General features: G+C 46.6%; 1 protein-coding gene across 4 annotated transcripts in view; it reads left to right on the plus strand.

Moving 5' to 3' along the window:
* LMO1 (LIM domain only 1) overlaps window positions 1-17,195 on the plus strand; it is a 534,498-nt gene that overhangs the window by 295,920 nt on the left and 221,383 nt on the right. For 3 of the 4 annotated variants that reach the window (XM_086958674.1, XM_086958673.1, XM_086958675.1), the window contains exon 2: window positions 2,259-2,303. In XM_086958674.1, coding sequence (XP_086814800.1) covers window positions 2,259-2,303 — 45 coding nt within the window. Of the gene's footprint in view, window positions 1-2,255; window positions 2,304-17,195 lie in introns of all 4 variants that reach the window. The other variant, XM_086958672.1, reaches the window with a different exon arrangement.

Raw genomic sequence — 17,195 nt, forward strand, 5'->3', positions numbered from 1 at the left:
GTACACCCCTGGCACCCTTAAAATCGCTATCTTATTTGCGATTAGCTAATTGCTAATCGCAAATAAGGAATATGTAGGAATCGCATTTTATTTTGCGACTCCTACATGAATCCCGTTTTGCGAGTCTGTAATAGCGATTCCTTATGAATCGCTATTATAGACTCGCAAAACGGGTCTTTGATGAATCAGGCTGTTAGATGTTGTGTCAGTTACTGCATGGCATTTGTGCCTCCTGCAGGACAACTTGAAGCCAAGGCGATTTTGCTTCAGGGCATATGACAGAGTTTGTAAAGGAAGAAAACTCAGTGACGAGGGGGGTGGTTTAAAGAATGCCTCCCTCATTCCTGTATACAAAATGTTCACTGTAAATAAGGATGTGCGGTTCAGAGACCCACACAAGACGGGCCTTAGATGTATGTATCCTGCTCATCATTACTTATTAGCGTCAGCTGTGCCCATGTCACGAGGTGAAACGTGCACATGCTGAACACAAGATTGATGGGTTTAAATAATGCCTAATTTCTATTCGGGGTGCTTCAGACGACGACAACGAGGTGGATTCTCAGCAGAAGGCATGCCCGACTCCCAAGCAGTGCCTGCCTAGATCCTGTTTCAGTCGTTTTTGTTTGGAAAGGTCAACAATGCGTTGATAAACTGCGCAACGGAGAAAAAAAGTTTTAAAAAGAACTGCTTGGAGGGAAGAGTTAACGCCATCTGCCCAAGAGCATTGTGTAAGCATACAGTACACACAATGTTGGGGAAATAAGCCAATTATGTGTGCTTCACAGGAGGTGGGGGCTGACCTTTGTGTGTAATTAGTTCTTTTATTTAAAGCAAAGATTTTGAATAGAATAACTAATTAGCTGTCATAAATGGCAAATTGAAGATTTTTGGCCGGATCCCTTGGGGAACGCAGGGGGCCGGCCCTCCCTCGCGCGCGCCATACATTCGCACACCCTCGCCTCATTAGGGCTCTTTTTAGCTCTCTGCCATGGTAATGAGCAGCGGAGTTGCCGCACTTAGCCGGTCCCCTTCTAACAAGGCATGAAATGCAGGTGGAACTGAACTGCCTTCAGCCATCGCGACTCTAATGTGAAGCTGTTTCAGAATTATGTGCGGGGTGTGGAGGCAGGGGGCTTCGGGAGCGGTGGTGGCCCGCGACGTGCCTTCATTGTGCGCTGGGCTTGATTGCATGCTGCATAGGGAAGGACGCCTTAGGCAATATGTCATTAGCCAAACCCTCGCAGTCCTCCTGCAGACCAATTAACCTTTCGAGCTGCGTTACAGGAACGAGGCTGCCTCTGAGTGGCCTACCTTTGCCCGAGCCGGTAGAACTTATTGAGCAGGGACCCTGGCTAAAACTAGACCCGCCCACAGCACTGGTTTCTTAAGTGGGCGTGGTTCAGCCTAGCCGTCAGCCGAGCGACAGCATCAGCTCAGGCTGGGTGTGGGGGGCAAGGGGTTAACTTCAGATACCCTTAAAACTTTAATGGGGTCATTATGTAAACCAAGGCCAATGGATGTGGAGATTCAGGGGCCCCGCTTCATATTCTGCAGGGCAGGGCAGGGCGGGGCATCATTTCGCCATCATTACTCCACTGAGTATCAGGGAACATCACACACGATGCCGGAGTATGTTCCTCCTAAATCTTTTACCGGGCAGTGTTGAAATAAGTTTCACATAGGTGCAATAAATGGCCAAATGGGTAATTGGCGCGTGTTAGCAGGGTGTGGGAGGATGTGAGTATCCCGCTTGCACCTGTGCACTTTGTGTTTGTGTGACAAGCTTGTGTGTACCATTTTTATATATATGTGTAGATTGTGTAGTTGGTAAGCTTAATGGGAGTGTGTGAGTAGCATGCATATAAATGTGTACACTGTGCCACGGTGACGAGCTCAGTTGAGGCATGCATCGAATACACATGAATATTTATGACAGGCATAGATTACTCTCATACACAGACGTATATATCTTTTTTTAGAAGACAGTATAAAATTAAAGAAATATCTGGATTATGTTTTTTTTGTTCAAGTGCAGCGAAACCGCTTAGCTGGACACAGCATATTTTGATAGAAATTGGTCTGTAGCGAGCGTTGTTTTTTTAGATGAGTGCCTGTTTCATAATTGAAGTATTTTTTGTTTCTTTCTTGCACGAGATCCTATTAGGAGCTGGCACTATGAAGTAATGTGTGATTACACAGAGACTTTGGATGGGCTCTAAGTAACATTGCTGTGTTTTTTGTTGTTTTCTCAGCAGCAAGTGCAACTTTACCGGCCTGCATAGGAAAAGACAGCAGTAAAGGTAGGGCGGCTCTCTTCTTTTCATCGCTTTAGACTGTGTTCAATTAAACAATTAAAGCTAGTTTGTGACTCTGAAAGGACAGAATGTTCTAATGGAACACTCCCATGAGCAGGGCCGGCTTTAGTGCTGGTGGTGCCCAGTGCGACAATCATTTTTGGCGCCCCCATACCCCATGACCGCCTCACTACCGCTGGGCAATAGTGCCCCTCATCTCTCAAATCATGAGTTATTGCTAAACACAGCGTCCCCCTCCCACCCTGTGGTCAGCGCCCAGTGCGACAGCACCAGTCCTAGTCCCCTAAAGCCCGCCCTGCCCATGAGTACCGTTAAATTGGGTGAGAGTGACACCTGTTATTTACAGCTGTTAGAAAAACAGACGTGGGGCACTAGTTAAAAAACATTATTATTATTATTAGTTAATTGTATCCTGGCGCAAAATACAAAACTCCGCCGCTGCCGAGAGTTCGCCCCTGGTATCCGGTAACCGTGTTTTTTGTCTTTCCCCCACTGTACTCGCTTTGGTCTGTATTTTATTTTGTACCCTTGTATTGTATTGTATTGTATTTTTAGGTGCTCCCTGCAGCCCTCTGTGCCCCCCCGCCTCCCGCTTCCTGCCGCTGCTCCCCGCGGCCCCACCCCCTTTCCCTTCTGGTTCCCCTGCCCTCGCTTATTGGCCGCCCCGCTCCCGCCTCCCAGCTGCTCCTCCCTCCCACTTGGCTTCATATGGAGGCCGCGCGGCGAAGGTGAGTGTGACCTGACCCCAGGCCACCCCCCACGCCAAACGGCTCCTCGTGTCTGACCGAGTCTCTGCCCTCTGCTCCGCCCCTGCCGAGGGTTCGCCCCTGGTATGCGATAACCGTGTTTTTTGTCTTTCCTCCACTGTACTCGCTGTGGTCTGTATTTTATTTTGTACCCTTGGATTGTATTGTATTGTATTTTTAGGCGCTCCCTGCAGCCCTCTGTGCCCCCCCGCTTCCTGCCGCTGCTCCCCCGTGGCCCCGCCCCCTTTCCCTTCTGGTTCCCCTGCCCTCGCCCATTGGCCGCCCTGCTCCCGCCTCCAGCTGCTCCTCCCTCCCACTTCGCCACATATGGAGGACGCGTAGCGGCCACGCAGCCGACGCGCGCAGCGGGTGCGGCAAAGGCAAGCCCGTCTGCACCCGTCTGCACCTGGACCGCGCCCAGCACCAGAACGCCAGACTGCACTACGACTCCAGCACCCTCCGCGCACTCAACACCGGACGAGTCCACCCCTGCTACCAGGTCACCCCGAAGCGCACCCAAGGACCCTTCGCCTGCCAGAACTGCAGATTCACAAGCATCAGGCCCACCAAACCACCAGCCAGAGAACCCAACCACCTCCGCTGCATCCTCCTCAACACCCGCTCCGCTCGCAAGCACGCCATCGAACTCTGGGACCTCCTAGACTCCACCGCCCCAAACGTCGCCTTCCTGACGGAGACCTGGCTGAACGCCACCTCAGCACCAGACATCACCATAGCCATCCCACAGGGCTACAAGATCTCCAGCAGAGACCGCACCAACTGAGTGTGAGGGGGAATAGCCATCATCCACAAAGACTCCATCAGAATCTCAACTAACACCAACGACACCCTCACCACCGCAGAGCAAATGCACTTCCAGATCCACACCGACCCCAACACCACCCTCAGAGGAACACTCATCTACAGACCTCCCGGACCCCGACGACAGTTCAGCAACACCATCGCCGACCTCATCAGCACCCACGCCCTCGCCTCCACGGACTACATCCTCCTCGGGGACCTGAACTTCCACCTCGAGAATAACAACAACGCCAACTCCACCGCCCTGATTGACAACCTCGCCAACCTCGGACTCAAACAGCTCGTGACGACACCCACCCACGCCGCTGGACACACACTGGACCCATTCTTCTTCGCAAGCCCCCACGTCTCCTTCAACCACACCACCGAACCCCACTGGACCGACCACAGATGCGTCCACTTCACCTTCAGGAAACCCACCACACACCACCGCCCCCAACAGCTGCCGCGCCGCTGCTGGGGTGAGGTCACTGAGGACCAACTGACTACCACCCTCGCCCTGAGACCACCCACCGACCCCACCGACCCAGACACCACCGCTACCAACCTCACACAGTGGATCAACGACTGCGCCAACACCCTCGCACCTCTCAAGACCTCCACAACCAACCACACCAACAAGAAAGCCGCCTGGTTCACCGAAGACCTCCGGATCTCCAAGCACACCTGTCGGAAGCTGGAGAAGAAATGGCTCCACGACCGAACACCAGACAACCACACAGCCCTCAAGAGCGCCACCCGCAGACACCACCAACTCATCAGGACCGCCAAGAGGACCGCCTTCAAGGACCGCCAAGACAACAACGCACACAACACCAAAGAGCTCTTCAGCATCGTGAAAGCACTCTCCAACCCCAGCTCCAACACCAACGACAACCCAACATCACAAGACCTGTGCGACTCCCTGGCCACCTTCTTTCACCGCAAGATCACCGACATCCACGACAGCGTCAACTCCGACCCCCCCGCATCCACCACCGAGTCCACCACCCCTGTGACTACCACCTGCACCAGTCGCCTGACCGCCTGGTCCAGCGTCAGCGACAAAGACACCATCAAAACCATGAACTCCATACTCCGGATCCCAATCGGACCCCTGCCCTCACCACGTTTTCAACAAAGGCAGCACAACCATTGTGCCCCACCTCCGGAAAACAATCAACTGTTCCTTCGAGACAGCCACCTTCCCGGAAAGCTGGAAGCACACCGAGATCAACGCCCTTCTGAAGAAGCCCAAGGTGGACCCCAAGGACCTCAAGAACTTCGGCCCATCTTCCTGCTCCCATTCCCGGCAAAAGTGACTGAGAAGATTGTCAACAAACAGCTAACCTGCTACCTCGAAGACAACAACATCCTGGACCCTTCCCAATCCGGTTTTCGCAGCAACCACAGCACCGAGACTGCCCTCATTGCTGCCATTGACGACATCAGGACCCTGATGGACAATGGAGAAACAGCCGCCCTCATCCTCCTGGATCTATCAGCAGCCTTTGACACAGTCTGCCACCGCACCCTATCAGCACGCCTCCATGACGCCGGTATTCAAGAGAAGGCCCTGGCCTGGACCACATCCTTCCTCTCCGGTAGAACCCAGAGCGTCCGCCTCCCACCCTTCTGCTCAAAAACCACCGAGATCATCTGTGGCGTCCCACGGGGATCCTTCCTCAGCCCGACGCTGTTCAATATCTACATGGCACCTCTCGCCCATGCCGCACGACAACATAACCTCAACATCATCTCCTACGCCGACGACACCCAGCTGATCATATCCCTCACCGAAGACCCCCACACCACCAAAGCCAGCCTCCACAGAGGAATGAAGGCCATAGCCGACTTGATGAAGGACAGCAGACGAAAGCTGAACTCAGACAAGATGGAGGTCCTCATTCTCGGACTCACCCAATCAGCCTGGGACAACTCCTGGTGGCCCACATTGCTAGGCACAGCCCCGGAACCCACAGACGACGCACGCAACCTGGGGGTCATCCTCGACTCCACCCTCTCCATGACCAGGCAAGTCAACGCTGTCTCCGTGTCCTGCTTCCACACCCTCCGAATGCTCCACAGGATCTTCAAATGGATCCCTCTCGACACGAGAAAAACCGTCACCCAGGCCTTCATCACCAGCAGACTCGACTACGGGAACACCCTCTACTCAGGAACAACAAACAAGCTCCTGAGACGACTACAATGAATCCAGAACGCCTCGGGTTGACTGATCCTCGACATCCCCCGCCGCAGCCACATCACACCCCACCTGAGAGGCCTGCACTGGCTCCCCGTCAACAAGAGAATCACCTTCAAACTCCTCATCCACCCACACAAAGCACTACACAACACCGGACCTACCTACCTCAACAACCGACTCTAATTCCACACCCCCACCCGAAGCCTCCGCTCAGCCAACCTAGCCCTCGCCACAGTCCCTCGTATGCGGAAAACCACCGGCGGTGGCAGATCCTTCTCCCATCTCGCCGCCAAGACCTGGAACACTCTCCCTACCATCCTACGACAGACTTAGGACCTGCTGGCCTTCAGAAGACTCCTCAAGACCTGGCTCTTCGATCAGTACCGCCCCCCCAGCACCTTGAAACCCTCACGGGTATGTAGCGCGCTTCAGAAATGCAGTGATTGATTGAAAACTTTTAGATGTACAGTTCTATGATCAGTCCATGGCAATGTGTATTTCTTTCTTTTCAGTAGCACCTAACAGAGGTCAGATCACACACATCTCTGTTTCCACCGTGACGTGTGGGGGGTCCCCATTTCTGACTTGTATCAGGAACAGCGAATATTTTGCTGAGGAGACTATTTAAAATACTTACCATTAGGTTTTCTTAAGACGTTTGACTTTGACAGTGTAATCTAACAACAAAGTTGCCCTCAGCATACTACACATTTCTTGTATTCTGAACACCAGCAAATATGTGAGTTCAGGTAGTGTGCTGTACAAAAACCTCTTGTGTGCTTGCTTTAAAAGCCTGTAATGTTTCTTCATCCTTAATGTGATACTAGGCCAAGTATAGGGTATACATGACAACTGTCTTGCATCCTAGTTCACTAATAACATGGTAATTACAGAGGGGGCAGGCATGTTTCTCAGTTCATGTTTAAAATTCTCCCTTGTAATAAATGACTCCCAATGCTGAGATAGATAAATGCTTCATCGTGTTAAACAAGTACACTTTTGTGAATACTGAGGACACCTTATCATATTATAACATGTTTTTTCAATATTTATAAGGCTTGGCTGGTGCATGGGCCTTTAGAGTCAGACTGTCTTTGGCTTGGCTCTGGCTCGGCTCCCTGTAATTTGTTGTCTCACGCACATGTACAATGCATACACCCACGTGTGTCTTGCCAATTTATAATGGATTTTCTTGAACTAAAAGAAAAGCCACTGTAAGTTGGCAGTTACACATGCATGCACACACATGTATGGCCATCTTGGAATGAATAAATAGCAATTTAAAGATGGCCACCCTTCAATAGAGAATCGGGTGTTGCAAAGAGCACTAGGTGGTTGTTAGACAAGCAGCTGATGGGGGGAGATGCTTCATTCTTTAATAAAGAGAATGGTTGAAGGAAGAAGCAGGCCTAAGTGGAGCGGTACAAACAGAGAGGGAGAAAATAGTCCCTAGGGCAACCAAGGTCTCAAGTCAGCAGTGGAAGATTACATGAATCCTCTGAAAATACGATGAGATCTAAGTGCCCTTTGGGAGGAACAACACACACAAACACAAAGAAATGCCACTGAACAAGGGTCAAGGAAGTGAGATAGACCATAAATGTAGCCAATCAAGTGCATGAAATGGACGGAATGCTCACTCTAATTCTGTATTGTGTGCAATAGTTCTGTTTGCTAACAAACAGCTGCAGCTAAGATCAAAAAGAGGCCACTTGCGTGCACAACAAAGTAGTACCACTGGCACACTTATTCAGTCTTGACTCCCACTGTGTTCGGTGGAAAGCCTTCTATTCTGATGAGAGGACTCTTGTTCGGTCTCTCCCTCTTCTAATAATGCATTCTAACCATGAAATAAACTCGGAAACTGCCCCTGAATCAATGCAAAGGGGCCCTTCGCTTTGCAAGCGATATACTGCTGACTCTTAAGGACATCTAAATGGAATATTGTAACTATTGAACTGTAGCGCTCTGACTTCTTTGTAAGTGGAAGCAAGTCCTACACGCATTCTTCGGTTCTGTTTGTATGAGGCCGCGTTCACCTGCCGTTTCCTCTGGAGATTTCACGTCAGGGCCACAATTCTATGAAGATGCTATTTTCTCTTTGTAAAAACGTCATGACAGGTACACCGTGAACCCCTGCAGACCGGGCTCGGCAGCTTCAAATTTGTTTTGCACCTCACCTGCCACGCCACCCTGCCAGCTAATTAAAACTTTGTGCAGTTGTATTTGTTCTCTCCGCGGACTGGCAGGGGTGGCGGGGATGAAAGGCACCCTAATTTCAAAGCGCCCGAGTCCGAGCGGCGCGTGCTGACCTCGCTCGTTATTACCTCAGTGGGAACCGCGGCTTTGAACGTCCTCTAATCTCTGGACGCTAGATGTTTTTTTCCCGACTCGGACACCCCGCTGAAAACTGACCACACGAGGTTAAATTGCTCCCCGATGCTGTGAAAAGAAAGTCATCAATACCAGCTACGGGGAGGGGAAGAACAAAAACGCACCTCTGAATCCTCTGTAAAATAAAGATCTGGAAGATGAGAGATTTGGAGTAGGTTGGTATTACTGACGCAAACGTAGCGACAATGCAGTTATAAGTGGCGTAGCAAGGGTGCCACGGTCTCTGTGCAACTGCAAGAAAGCAAGTTACCCCAACCCCCGACCACTGGTAGCATAGTACAACACATACGTAATCAGGGCTCAGTGGGCTACACAGGATTCCGGGACCCAGTGCCACTGCACCTGCTGCACCATTGATAGCCACACCCTCGGTTACGATTCAGTCTCATTCACCATTGACAGAGATGTGTTTGAATCTCTTATACCTTGGTCATGATTGAGGGTTGTGCACACACATTTCTAAACTCCAAGTTGCGTTCTTACTTAAGCAATCAATCAATCAGTCAAAAACTTTATTCGGTTTAAAAGATGAAAAACCATAAAAGATTACAGATCTCATAAAAAGAAAAAGGGCGTATATAAATCCTAGACATTCTAAGCAACAATCTTTTGCTGCTGCATATAAAAATTATTAAAAGTCACAGTGTTAGCATTACAATGTGGATGGGCCATCCAATTAATAAAAGAAGATACCTGCATTATAGATGAATTAATTAACCGGTTAAAAGGACCGTACGTCCACAGCACTGTATTACACAGAAAGAAAAACAGGCGGCATTTAAAAGTTAATTTTCCATACATTTTCTATATTTCAATGAGCATTTCAAGTAACTAACCACAAAAGGGATGCATTCAGATATTAACATTTGTAGAAAATAAACTTCCAAAAAGAAAAAAATAGTCAAGGCTATTAACAAAATTGCAGAATAAATCACCCAGTTTAGCATGAAGAAAGCTGTGCTGCTTGTACGTTGTTTATGTCTTGAAAATTCATATAGCTATTTAAAAAGGTGTGTACATTCGGACCAAAGTATTTTTTGCCTGGTTCATGGCTACGCCCAGGACAAGAGGAGGATGCCATATATTGCGTCACATAATATGCCCTCAGAGGCTATGTTCAGAAGAAGCCAAGAAAGGACATGGACTATACCACAGATTCCACCATCATAGGTAGCCAGTGATATCATCAATGAGGCAATCAGTTTCCTGTACATTGGGTGCCCTGTTTGCCTAAAGGCCGTATGCTGTGTGATCTAAATGAGAGCGTAACAGCCGCGTTATTTTGCTTTCGCTGAGCATGGCCAAAGCCCATTCCTTCTGTGAGTATCATACACTACTTAGCCATAGCCACTGGCTGTGCTGTAATCTCTTGTGTTCAACAGGCACGTGCTTTCTGTGTACTGCACACAGATGTCCTATGTCCGTAACACACACACACTTGCCCATTAATCCTACACTCAAACAGCCTATACCCAGATGTAACTTACACCTGACATGGACAAAGGCCTTTTGAAAAAATGCAATCTAGATCTGCAACAGTGATGGAAATTGCTTAGTCATATGGCAGAGCAAAAAGATGTCAATGACAATATTATTTGCTTCTCTAACCATATTAGATTTGTTGTTTTACCTCTGAGATCACAACGTTTCTACCTCTTGCTGGGATGGCAATAGTGACTCTGTAAATATGGTTGAGATGCTTTGTCCGCAGGAGAAGAATACTTTGATTGTTGTAAACTTTGACCTTGTTTCACGAATTTGTGTAAAATTGAGCAACCTGTTATAGCCTTAGGGCATCTCCCAAAGGTCCATACTGGGCCACCTGCATTGGAAGTTTGATTTGGTTCTATTAGTATCTACCATCAGAAATGTTGGTCTTTGCTAGAGCAAAACCTGCCGAACAGAGTGAAGTCAAACTTGGTCTTTTTGTGGAATGTTACTCAAAACAGATCCCATATTGGATTGTTGTAAATTTATTAATTAGTATTTGACAAGCTAGTAGACAAAATACTCAGTGCTAAAGACTAATTCTAATATTGGGCATACAGCATATACAATGGGATGGTGACCCACAACATCATCAAAATTAGGATGGTTTCAAAATAAAGCCAGGGTCAGGAATTAATCAATACTATCAATTTGGTTATAATTATAATTTTGACCTTTTGAGTTTTGAGGACATTATTTATTCATATTTATTTTAAGCGTCAATAATGAGCGAAGGTTACATTTTAAAATAAAATTATTGTGTTTTACTTTTATGAGATTGAGGAGAATCAGCAATCATGGCTAGTATTAGGTGAAGCTTTGGGATTTATTAAGAGTTTAGCAGATGCAGGCAATCCATCAAATAGTGACGGGTGTCCAGTCTGCCTTATTTAGAGTGTATGGATGCTGTAAGCACACTAAGGGGGTGGGAGTTACATATGCCAAGCTCTAAATAAGGCTGTCATTATGTTTCACAAACAAGAAAGTACTTCTCAATGTGCCTGCCTGCCCTTAAATGTATTAAACTCTGGACATAGGTAGCTTTTTGCAAATCTTCTCTAACTGTGACTCAAATCTTAAGCTGATGTAGCCGCCAAACCTTTTCAAATAGAGAGTCTGAGTGTACCAGGAGTGGGAGTCCTTAGCACCACCGGACGGGTCACACATCTCCAGGCATAGAGTAGGAATGCTGAATTGTGCCAGTACTTCACATCTCTAGCCAAGCATACCGTGTCTTGGAAATCTTTTTGGTCCTGATACAGACACTATATATTCATATCTTCCTTGCAAATGGAGATCTCAAACCTTTAGAGAATGTATTCTTATGGTTGCAAAACACAGACGTGAAATGGTTTAGATGACCAGCTATTGGGGAGAGGTAATGGGCCATGTTGTAAAATTCCATATGGGACAGAGATCGCCCTCCAGAGGTGTAGGGAGCATGGAGTTTAGATATTACACATCTCACTGGTTTTGGATCACATCAATACTAGCTCATCTGTTTGTCTATCGACTTTAAGGTGAGGTTAGGATCATGATTAGTGAAATCCTTAAAGTTTAAACAAAACTTGGAGCCACTACTGTCTTCACAGTTTTAACACTGCCCCATATGCAGAGCTGCAATTTTCCTGTTTGGCAAAATCTGTCTTCTATTGACCAGCGAGGCCAATCATTTTGTCGTTAGCCATCCTGTTGACCAAGCTGTTCAGATAGTCCGGCTAGGTGGGCATCAATTTAAATGGTATTCAGATCATGAGGATGCCCAATAAATGCCATATCTGTACAGAAAGAGCTGGTTGTGTGCGGTACTGTCTCTCTAATCTGCTGTGTTTGATATTTTTTGATTATTTGATTATGATTTTTTTTGTGGAAAGTGTTTTGTTGATACCCAAGTACATGGAATATCTTTTCTGGTTTGGATGCATTTCCAGTGTTTTTTGTAAAGCACCAGGTAGGAAGCTGGATTAGAATACAGTGCTTTTATGGAAATAAAGATAACCATTTAGGTCCCATATCTGTGTTACACTAGAATTCTCTGTTCACATTTTTCTACTTGGCGCTGATCTAGCCACTGGAGAAATAGAGGCAATGCAATTCTTAAAGTAACAGTTGAAAAGAACACAAGGCTGTTATCTTATTTATGATAAAGCATTGAATAAGGCACGTGTTGCCTCTTTCCCATGATGATAGGGTAGACTAGATGACGTCTTTGTTGTATCCCACAGCACATTCAGCTACAGTTGTAGAAGGTCTGTGTATTATTCTTGAAATGAAGCAAGCCACCAGAACAGAATATGTTCTCTCAGGCCTTTTTGAGCTTCTTGTTCTGTCTACTTGATTTGATCCTCAAACTCCAATTGAGACACAAACAAAAAAATAAGGGCACTCCAGAAACCAAATGTTCTTGCTTTCAATAAAGAACTCTGAAACTAGACTTTCCCATATTGCAGGAGCGTCACATTCCTCCAACTGACTAGCAAACTTCTCCAATCACTGTGGTTCACCAGACCCCCTCCAGCACCACAGCCAAAAACCTAGGAGCCATGTCAAAAATTAGACAACACAAACACATCGTATCTGTGACCAGCACATCCCATAACTATATCCTCCCACTTATGGGTATCTTGTTTTGCACCCTTTGAGGTACAGGGTAAACACTTGTGGTAATTTGTAAGATAAGAGGTTGCCTTTATGGATAAATGATCCTTTAGTCATTGAGCCATAAAGGCACTCAGGGAGCAGCACACAGTTTGCTTATAGGGACATGCATCATTTACTGTGGCAGAGAAAGAATGTTCCTGGTGTAGCGACCTCCCCAGCCCGGTAACATGCAAATGAACTATGCCACACGGAGCTCGATATTACACATCTTTATTTCTCAGAGTGTAGCCATTAACTAGCACATACAGTGTCACAAATTTTATTAACCACACCAATCACTTACATCACAAGTCTACCTAGTCTGTTAGGGACCATAGAGGTCCTGCACTTTAAAATGCACAAGACACTACTGCTCCCCCTTCGTTATATATAAAGTACAAACAAAATAAAATGATACATGTACATCATAGTTCCTTAATGAGTCATTGAGGTGCTCAAACCACTCTTACAGATTTTGTGGTGTGAGGCTGAGGAAACCTAGATGAAACAACAGCAGCAGTTACTAGTGATCTAGACACTGATGCTATCCTGGGCCTCTCCTGTCCCTCAGATTATAAACTGTCACTCAGGATATCTAAACTCAGAGGCAGGTGCTTGAAATATGAGAATTCCTCACAATGTAATTTCAAGGATGGTCAGCTGTCACCATGTGTCTCATACTAGTCACAACTTGTGATAGATTGCATCTAACGGATCATCAGATTTCAGTTTTTGCTTCTGCCTGACAAGGACATTGTAGGAAGCTGGCTCTGTACATACTACACCAAAATGTGGTACTGTGTGCATAGAATCCAGTTGATCCCCAAAGGCTATGCAGAGGATCAAGTAGATAATACTAATGCTCTCTTTTATGGTAGTGTGGGCGACCAGTTAGGCTTATCAGAGGGCAGTGCTAAGCATTTGTCTTACACACACAGTCAAGAAATGATTTCACACATTCCATGAATAAATCCGAGACCAATAGTTGGTAAAAATATTACTTTTGGTATATTAATTTTATAGAACCCAAGATACTTTGTTGCATGTAAATACGTTTTGCAATATCAATGACTCTCAATGTAAAAAGTGGACACTGCATTTTTCAAAAATACTATGTTATCCTATGGGAGGAAACACAATCAGTAATATGCAGGTAAGTAAAAGATTTACAATATTGAGTTTCTGGATAAAGAATCAGTAAAAAGTAAGGACCAGGTAAGTGACAAAATTGCACCACCAGTGGCACTGGGGCAGCTGGGTGCAGTGGTCCAATTCGGGATCTGGTTACAATGTTATCCAATGGAGAAAGAGGCACTCAAAGTGGTACTACTTAGAGGTAAGTAGCACAGTTTTGTAACCCAGTCTCTGGGGGTTAAGGTAACAGGGGCAACACCAAATTTACACTTCCAGTGACACAGTGGTGGTCAGGTGCAAAGAGCCAACACAGTGTCGGGCACCCAATGCAAAGCAATGTTTAACCTCAAAGTCACAAAAAGGCTGCAGGCTCAGGCCAGGAGGCCAATCAAAATAGATATTCAGCTGCACAGGTAAGGTGGGATGTGCTGGAGTGTTGAAACAACATCAGTTGATCTCCCCAAGGCCCAGGGGCTTCGGTGCAGGGATGTCCTTTGGCATTGGAAAACAGCTTACCAGTGCAGGTCGCTTTTGGGGGATCGTCAAAAGCTGCAGGCATCAACGTGGAGTACAGCAGGGGTCAGCCCACGGTGGGTTCTTGCTCAGAAGTGCTGGGCATCCTTTACAGGACTGGTGGGCCACTGGAACTCGGGCAGTGAGCGTCAGGTGCAGAGGTAGTTGGTTTCACGTTTCCACAGGTAGATCACTTTGCCTTTAAAGTTGTTTTTCTTCTGGACAGGGCCACTGTCCACTGGAGATTGGGTGTCTTTTTAGAAGGCAGGCAGTCCTCCTAGGGTTTTGGAGGTCGCTGGACTGTAGAGCTAGTCAATCTTCTTTAGCAGGATCTTTGACGGCTGTAGACAATACTGTAGTGCTGAGGCCAAGTCCGTTGATGTCTTCCGTCTGCACTGCTGCAAAGCTCTTCTTTGTCCTCTTCTTCAAAGGTCATCGGTAATCCTAGGGTTAAGGTTCAGTGGTGCCCCTAAATACTAGTTTTAGGGGTGTAACAAGGGTCAGAAGGTAGTAGCCAATGGGCTACTTACCTTTAGGATGCCTATACCATTTGTATGCCCACTCCCTCTTGGGAGGGGGCTTATCCCTAACCCTATTGGCTAGAGTCCTTCAAAACAATATGGAGGGGTCTAAAAGGAGGGGGTCACTGGAGCTCAGGCCACCTTAGGGGTGGTCCTGGCTAGAAATGGCACACCTCTCCTACTTACTAATTTTACCGCCGACTTTGCTGCCGAAAATCGGGCTTGTTCAAGAAAGGGTTACAGGCATCTCCACTAGCTGGAGAGGCCCTGGTTAGCATGACAAAGGATGGGAAGCCTTTGAGGCTCACCACCTTTCTATGCTGTTCCTGCTTTGGGGTAGGTGGGAAGCACCTCCACCCAGAGTAGGCTTTGTTTCTGACCAACAAGACCAGAAGGCTCACACGTCAGGGAGTCAGAACATTCCTAGAGGTAGCAGGCTGGTGGGAACTAGTCAGACGCACTCTAGTGAGCTGGTTGGATTTCAGGGGGCACCTCTGTGGTGCCCTTTGGGTGCATTTCTTAATAAATCCAACACTAACATCAGTTTGGGTTTATTAAGCTGAAATGTTTGATATCAAACATCTTGGAATTCAGGGAAGTCATCATGAAGCGGTGGAGCTCGGGATGACAAGCACGCAGCCCATGTATTCATGATGGCTTCACTGTGCACTTAAAATGTCTCAGATTAGACTTAGACCCTATAGGGGCATATCTGCTCACGCAGTATGTCCTCACATGAGGTATAGTGTACCCTACCATAGGACTGTAAGGCCTGCTGTACGGGTGACTTACCTATGCATTCTACAGTGATGGTAGACCTGGCACACAGTGATGTGTACAAAAACGAAAAAAGGGAGGTACCCTCAGAACCAATAAGGGACAGGGTGAACAAGATTAAAAAGAAAAGGAGTCCCTGAACAAAAGGATATCTTTTATGTCGTGGTACAGCCAGCCACAGAGATACCATAGGAGGCAGTAATCAACTCGAAAATAACCTTGAGACCAAGTTGGAGCTATCTTCGCTCTCTAAGTTTAAAGATTATGAATAACGTCAGTTTGGAAACTCTGTGTAAGTTACAATGAATTCATAAAACAATTAAAAACAATGTACTATGAAAAAACAGTTAAAACCATCAGTTTATTTCTTAAAAGTTTTTAACAAATCAAGGCTTAATCTTAAAAACAATACATAATTCATACATTTCATCAAAAAAATTCTACACAATGCACAATAAAAAAAACAAGAGTCGACGCGGCGTTTCGGTGTTTTATGGGGACGAGCAGACCTTCTTCAGGACGGTTTTTTATCTCTCGAATATTGAGAGATTAAGGTAAAAGATTACACATGGTGAAGGGGATGATACGGCCTCTTGCTCATTTGGTGGCGTATCTTGCAGTTTTGGTGATGTTTTTTTTTAAATTTCCACCTGAGGATAAGCGTTTCATTAACGTGGATAATTGCTGAACCAAGGGTGACCACCGTATGAGTAATTGGATCAAACACAATAGTGCTCTTATTGAATTGATGAATACAATCCCATCATGGAGTCATTTGTTAAGGAAGTCTTAAGACTGCTGGGCAAATTAAAAAGAGGGAACGTCTTGATACTTGTTTCCTCTGCCGTTTTATGTATCTTCCTATTACGGCATTTGGTCTTCTTATAACGCAGCGGCCTCCCTGTCACCGGATCTTGGTACATCTTTGTGGTGAAATGTTTGATATCAAACATCTTGGCATTCAGGGAAGTCCTCATGAAGCGGTGGAGCTCGGGATGACAAGCACGCAGCCCATGTATTCATGATGGCTTCACTGTGTACTTAAAATGTCTCAGATTAGACTTAGACCCTATAGGGGCATATCTGCTCATGCAGTATGTCCTCACATGATGTATAGTGTACCCTACCATAGGACTGTTAGGCCTGCTGTACGGGTGACTTACCTATGCATTCTGCAGTGATGGTAGACCTGGCACACAGGGATGTGTGCCAGATCGATTCTTCACTTTTATCTGCACCAAAACATGCAGGCTGCAGTGGCAGTATGCCAGTGTTTTGTGAGGCGTCTCTTAAGGTTGCACAATACATGCTGCAGTCCTTAGAGACCCTCTCTGGTCATAAGGCCCTTGGTACCACTAGTGCCTTTTACAAGTGACTTATATGTGAGCCAGATGTGTGCCAATTCTGGAAATAGTGATACTCTTTTGGGAAAGAGCACAGGCACTGGGTCCCTGGTTAGCAGGAACCCAGTGCACACCCATTCAAAGATGCACCAGAATCAGGCAAAAACTGTGAGGGAGGTACTGCAGCAGAAACCCACTTTCCTACAGACACAATCCCACTAATGAAACATAATGTCCCAAGCACATTGATGCTTGTCTGCATAAGTCCCCATTTGGGACTTGGGAGATGAATCAATGAGTCAACTTTTCTT

The sequence above is a fragment of the Lissotriton vulgaris genome, chromosome 2_1 (assembly GCF_964263255.1).
Source record: "Lissotriton vulgaris chromosome 2_1, aLisVul1.2, whole genome shotgun sequence".
Taxonomy (NCBI): Eukaryota; Metazoa; Chordata; class Amphibia; order Caudata; family Salamandridae; genus Lissotriton; species Lissotriton vulgaris.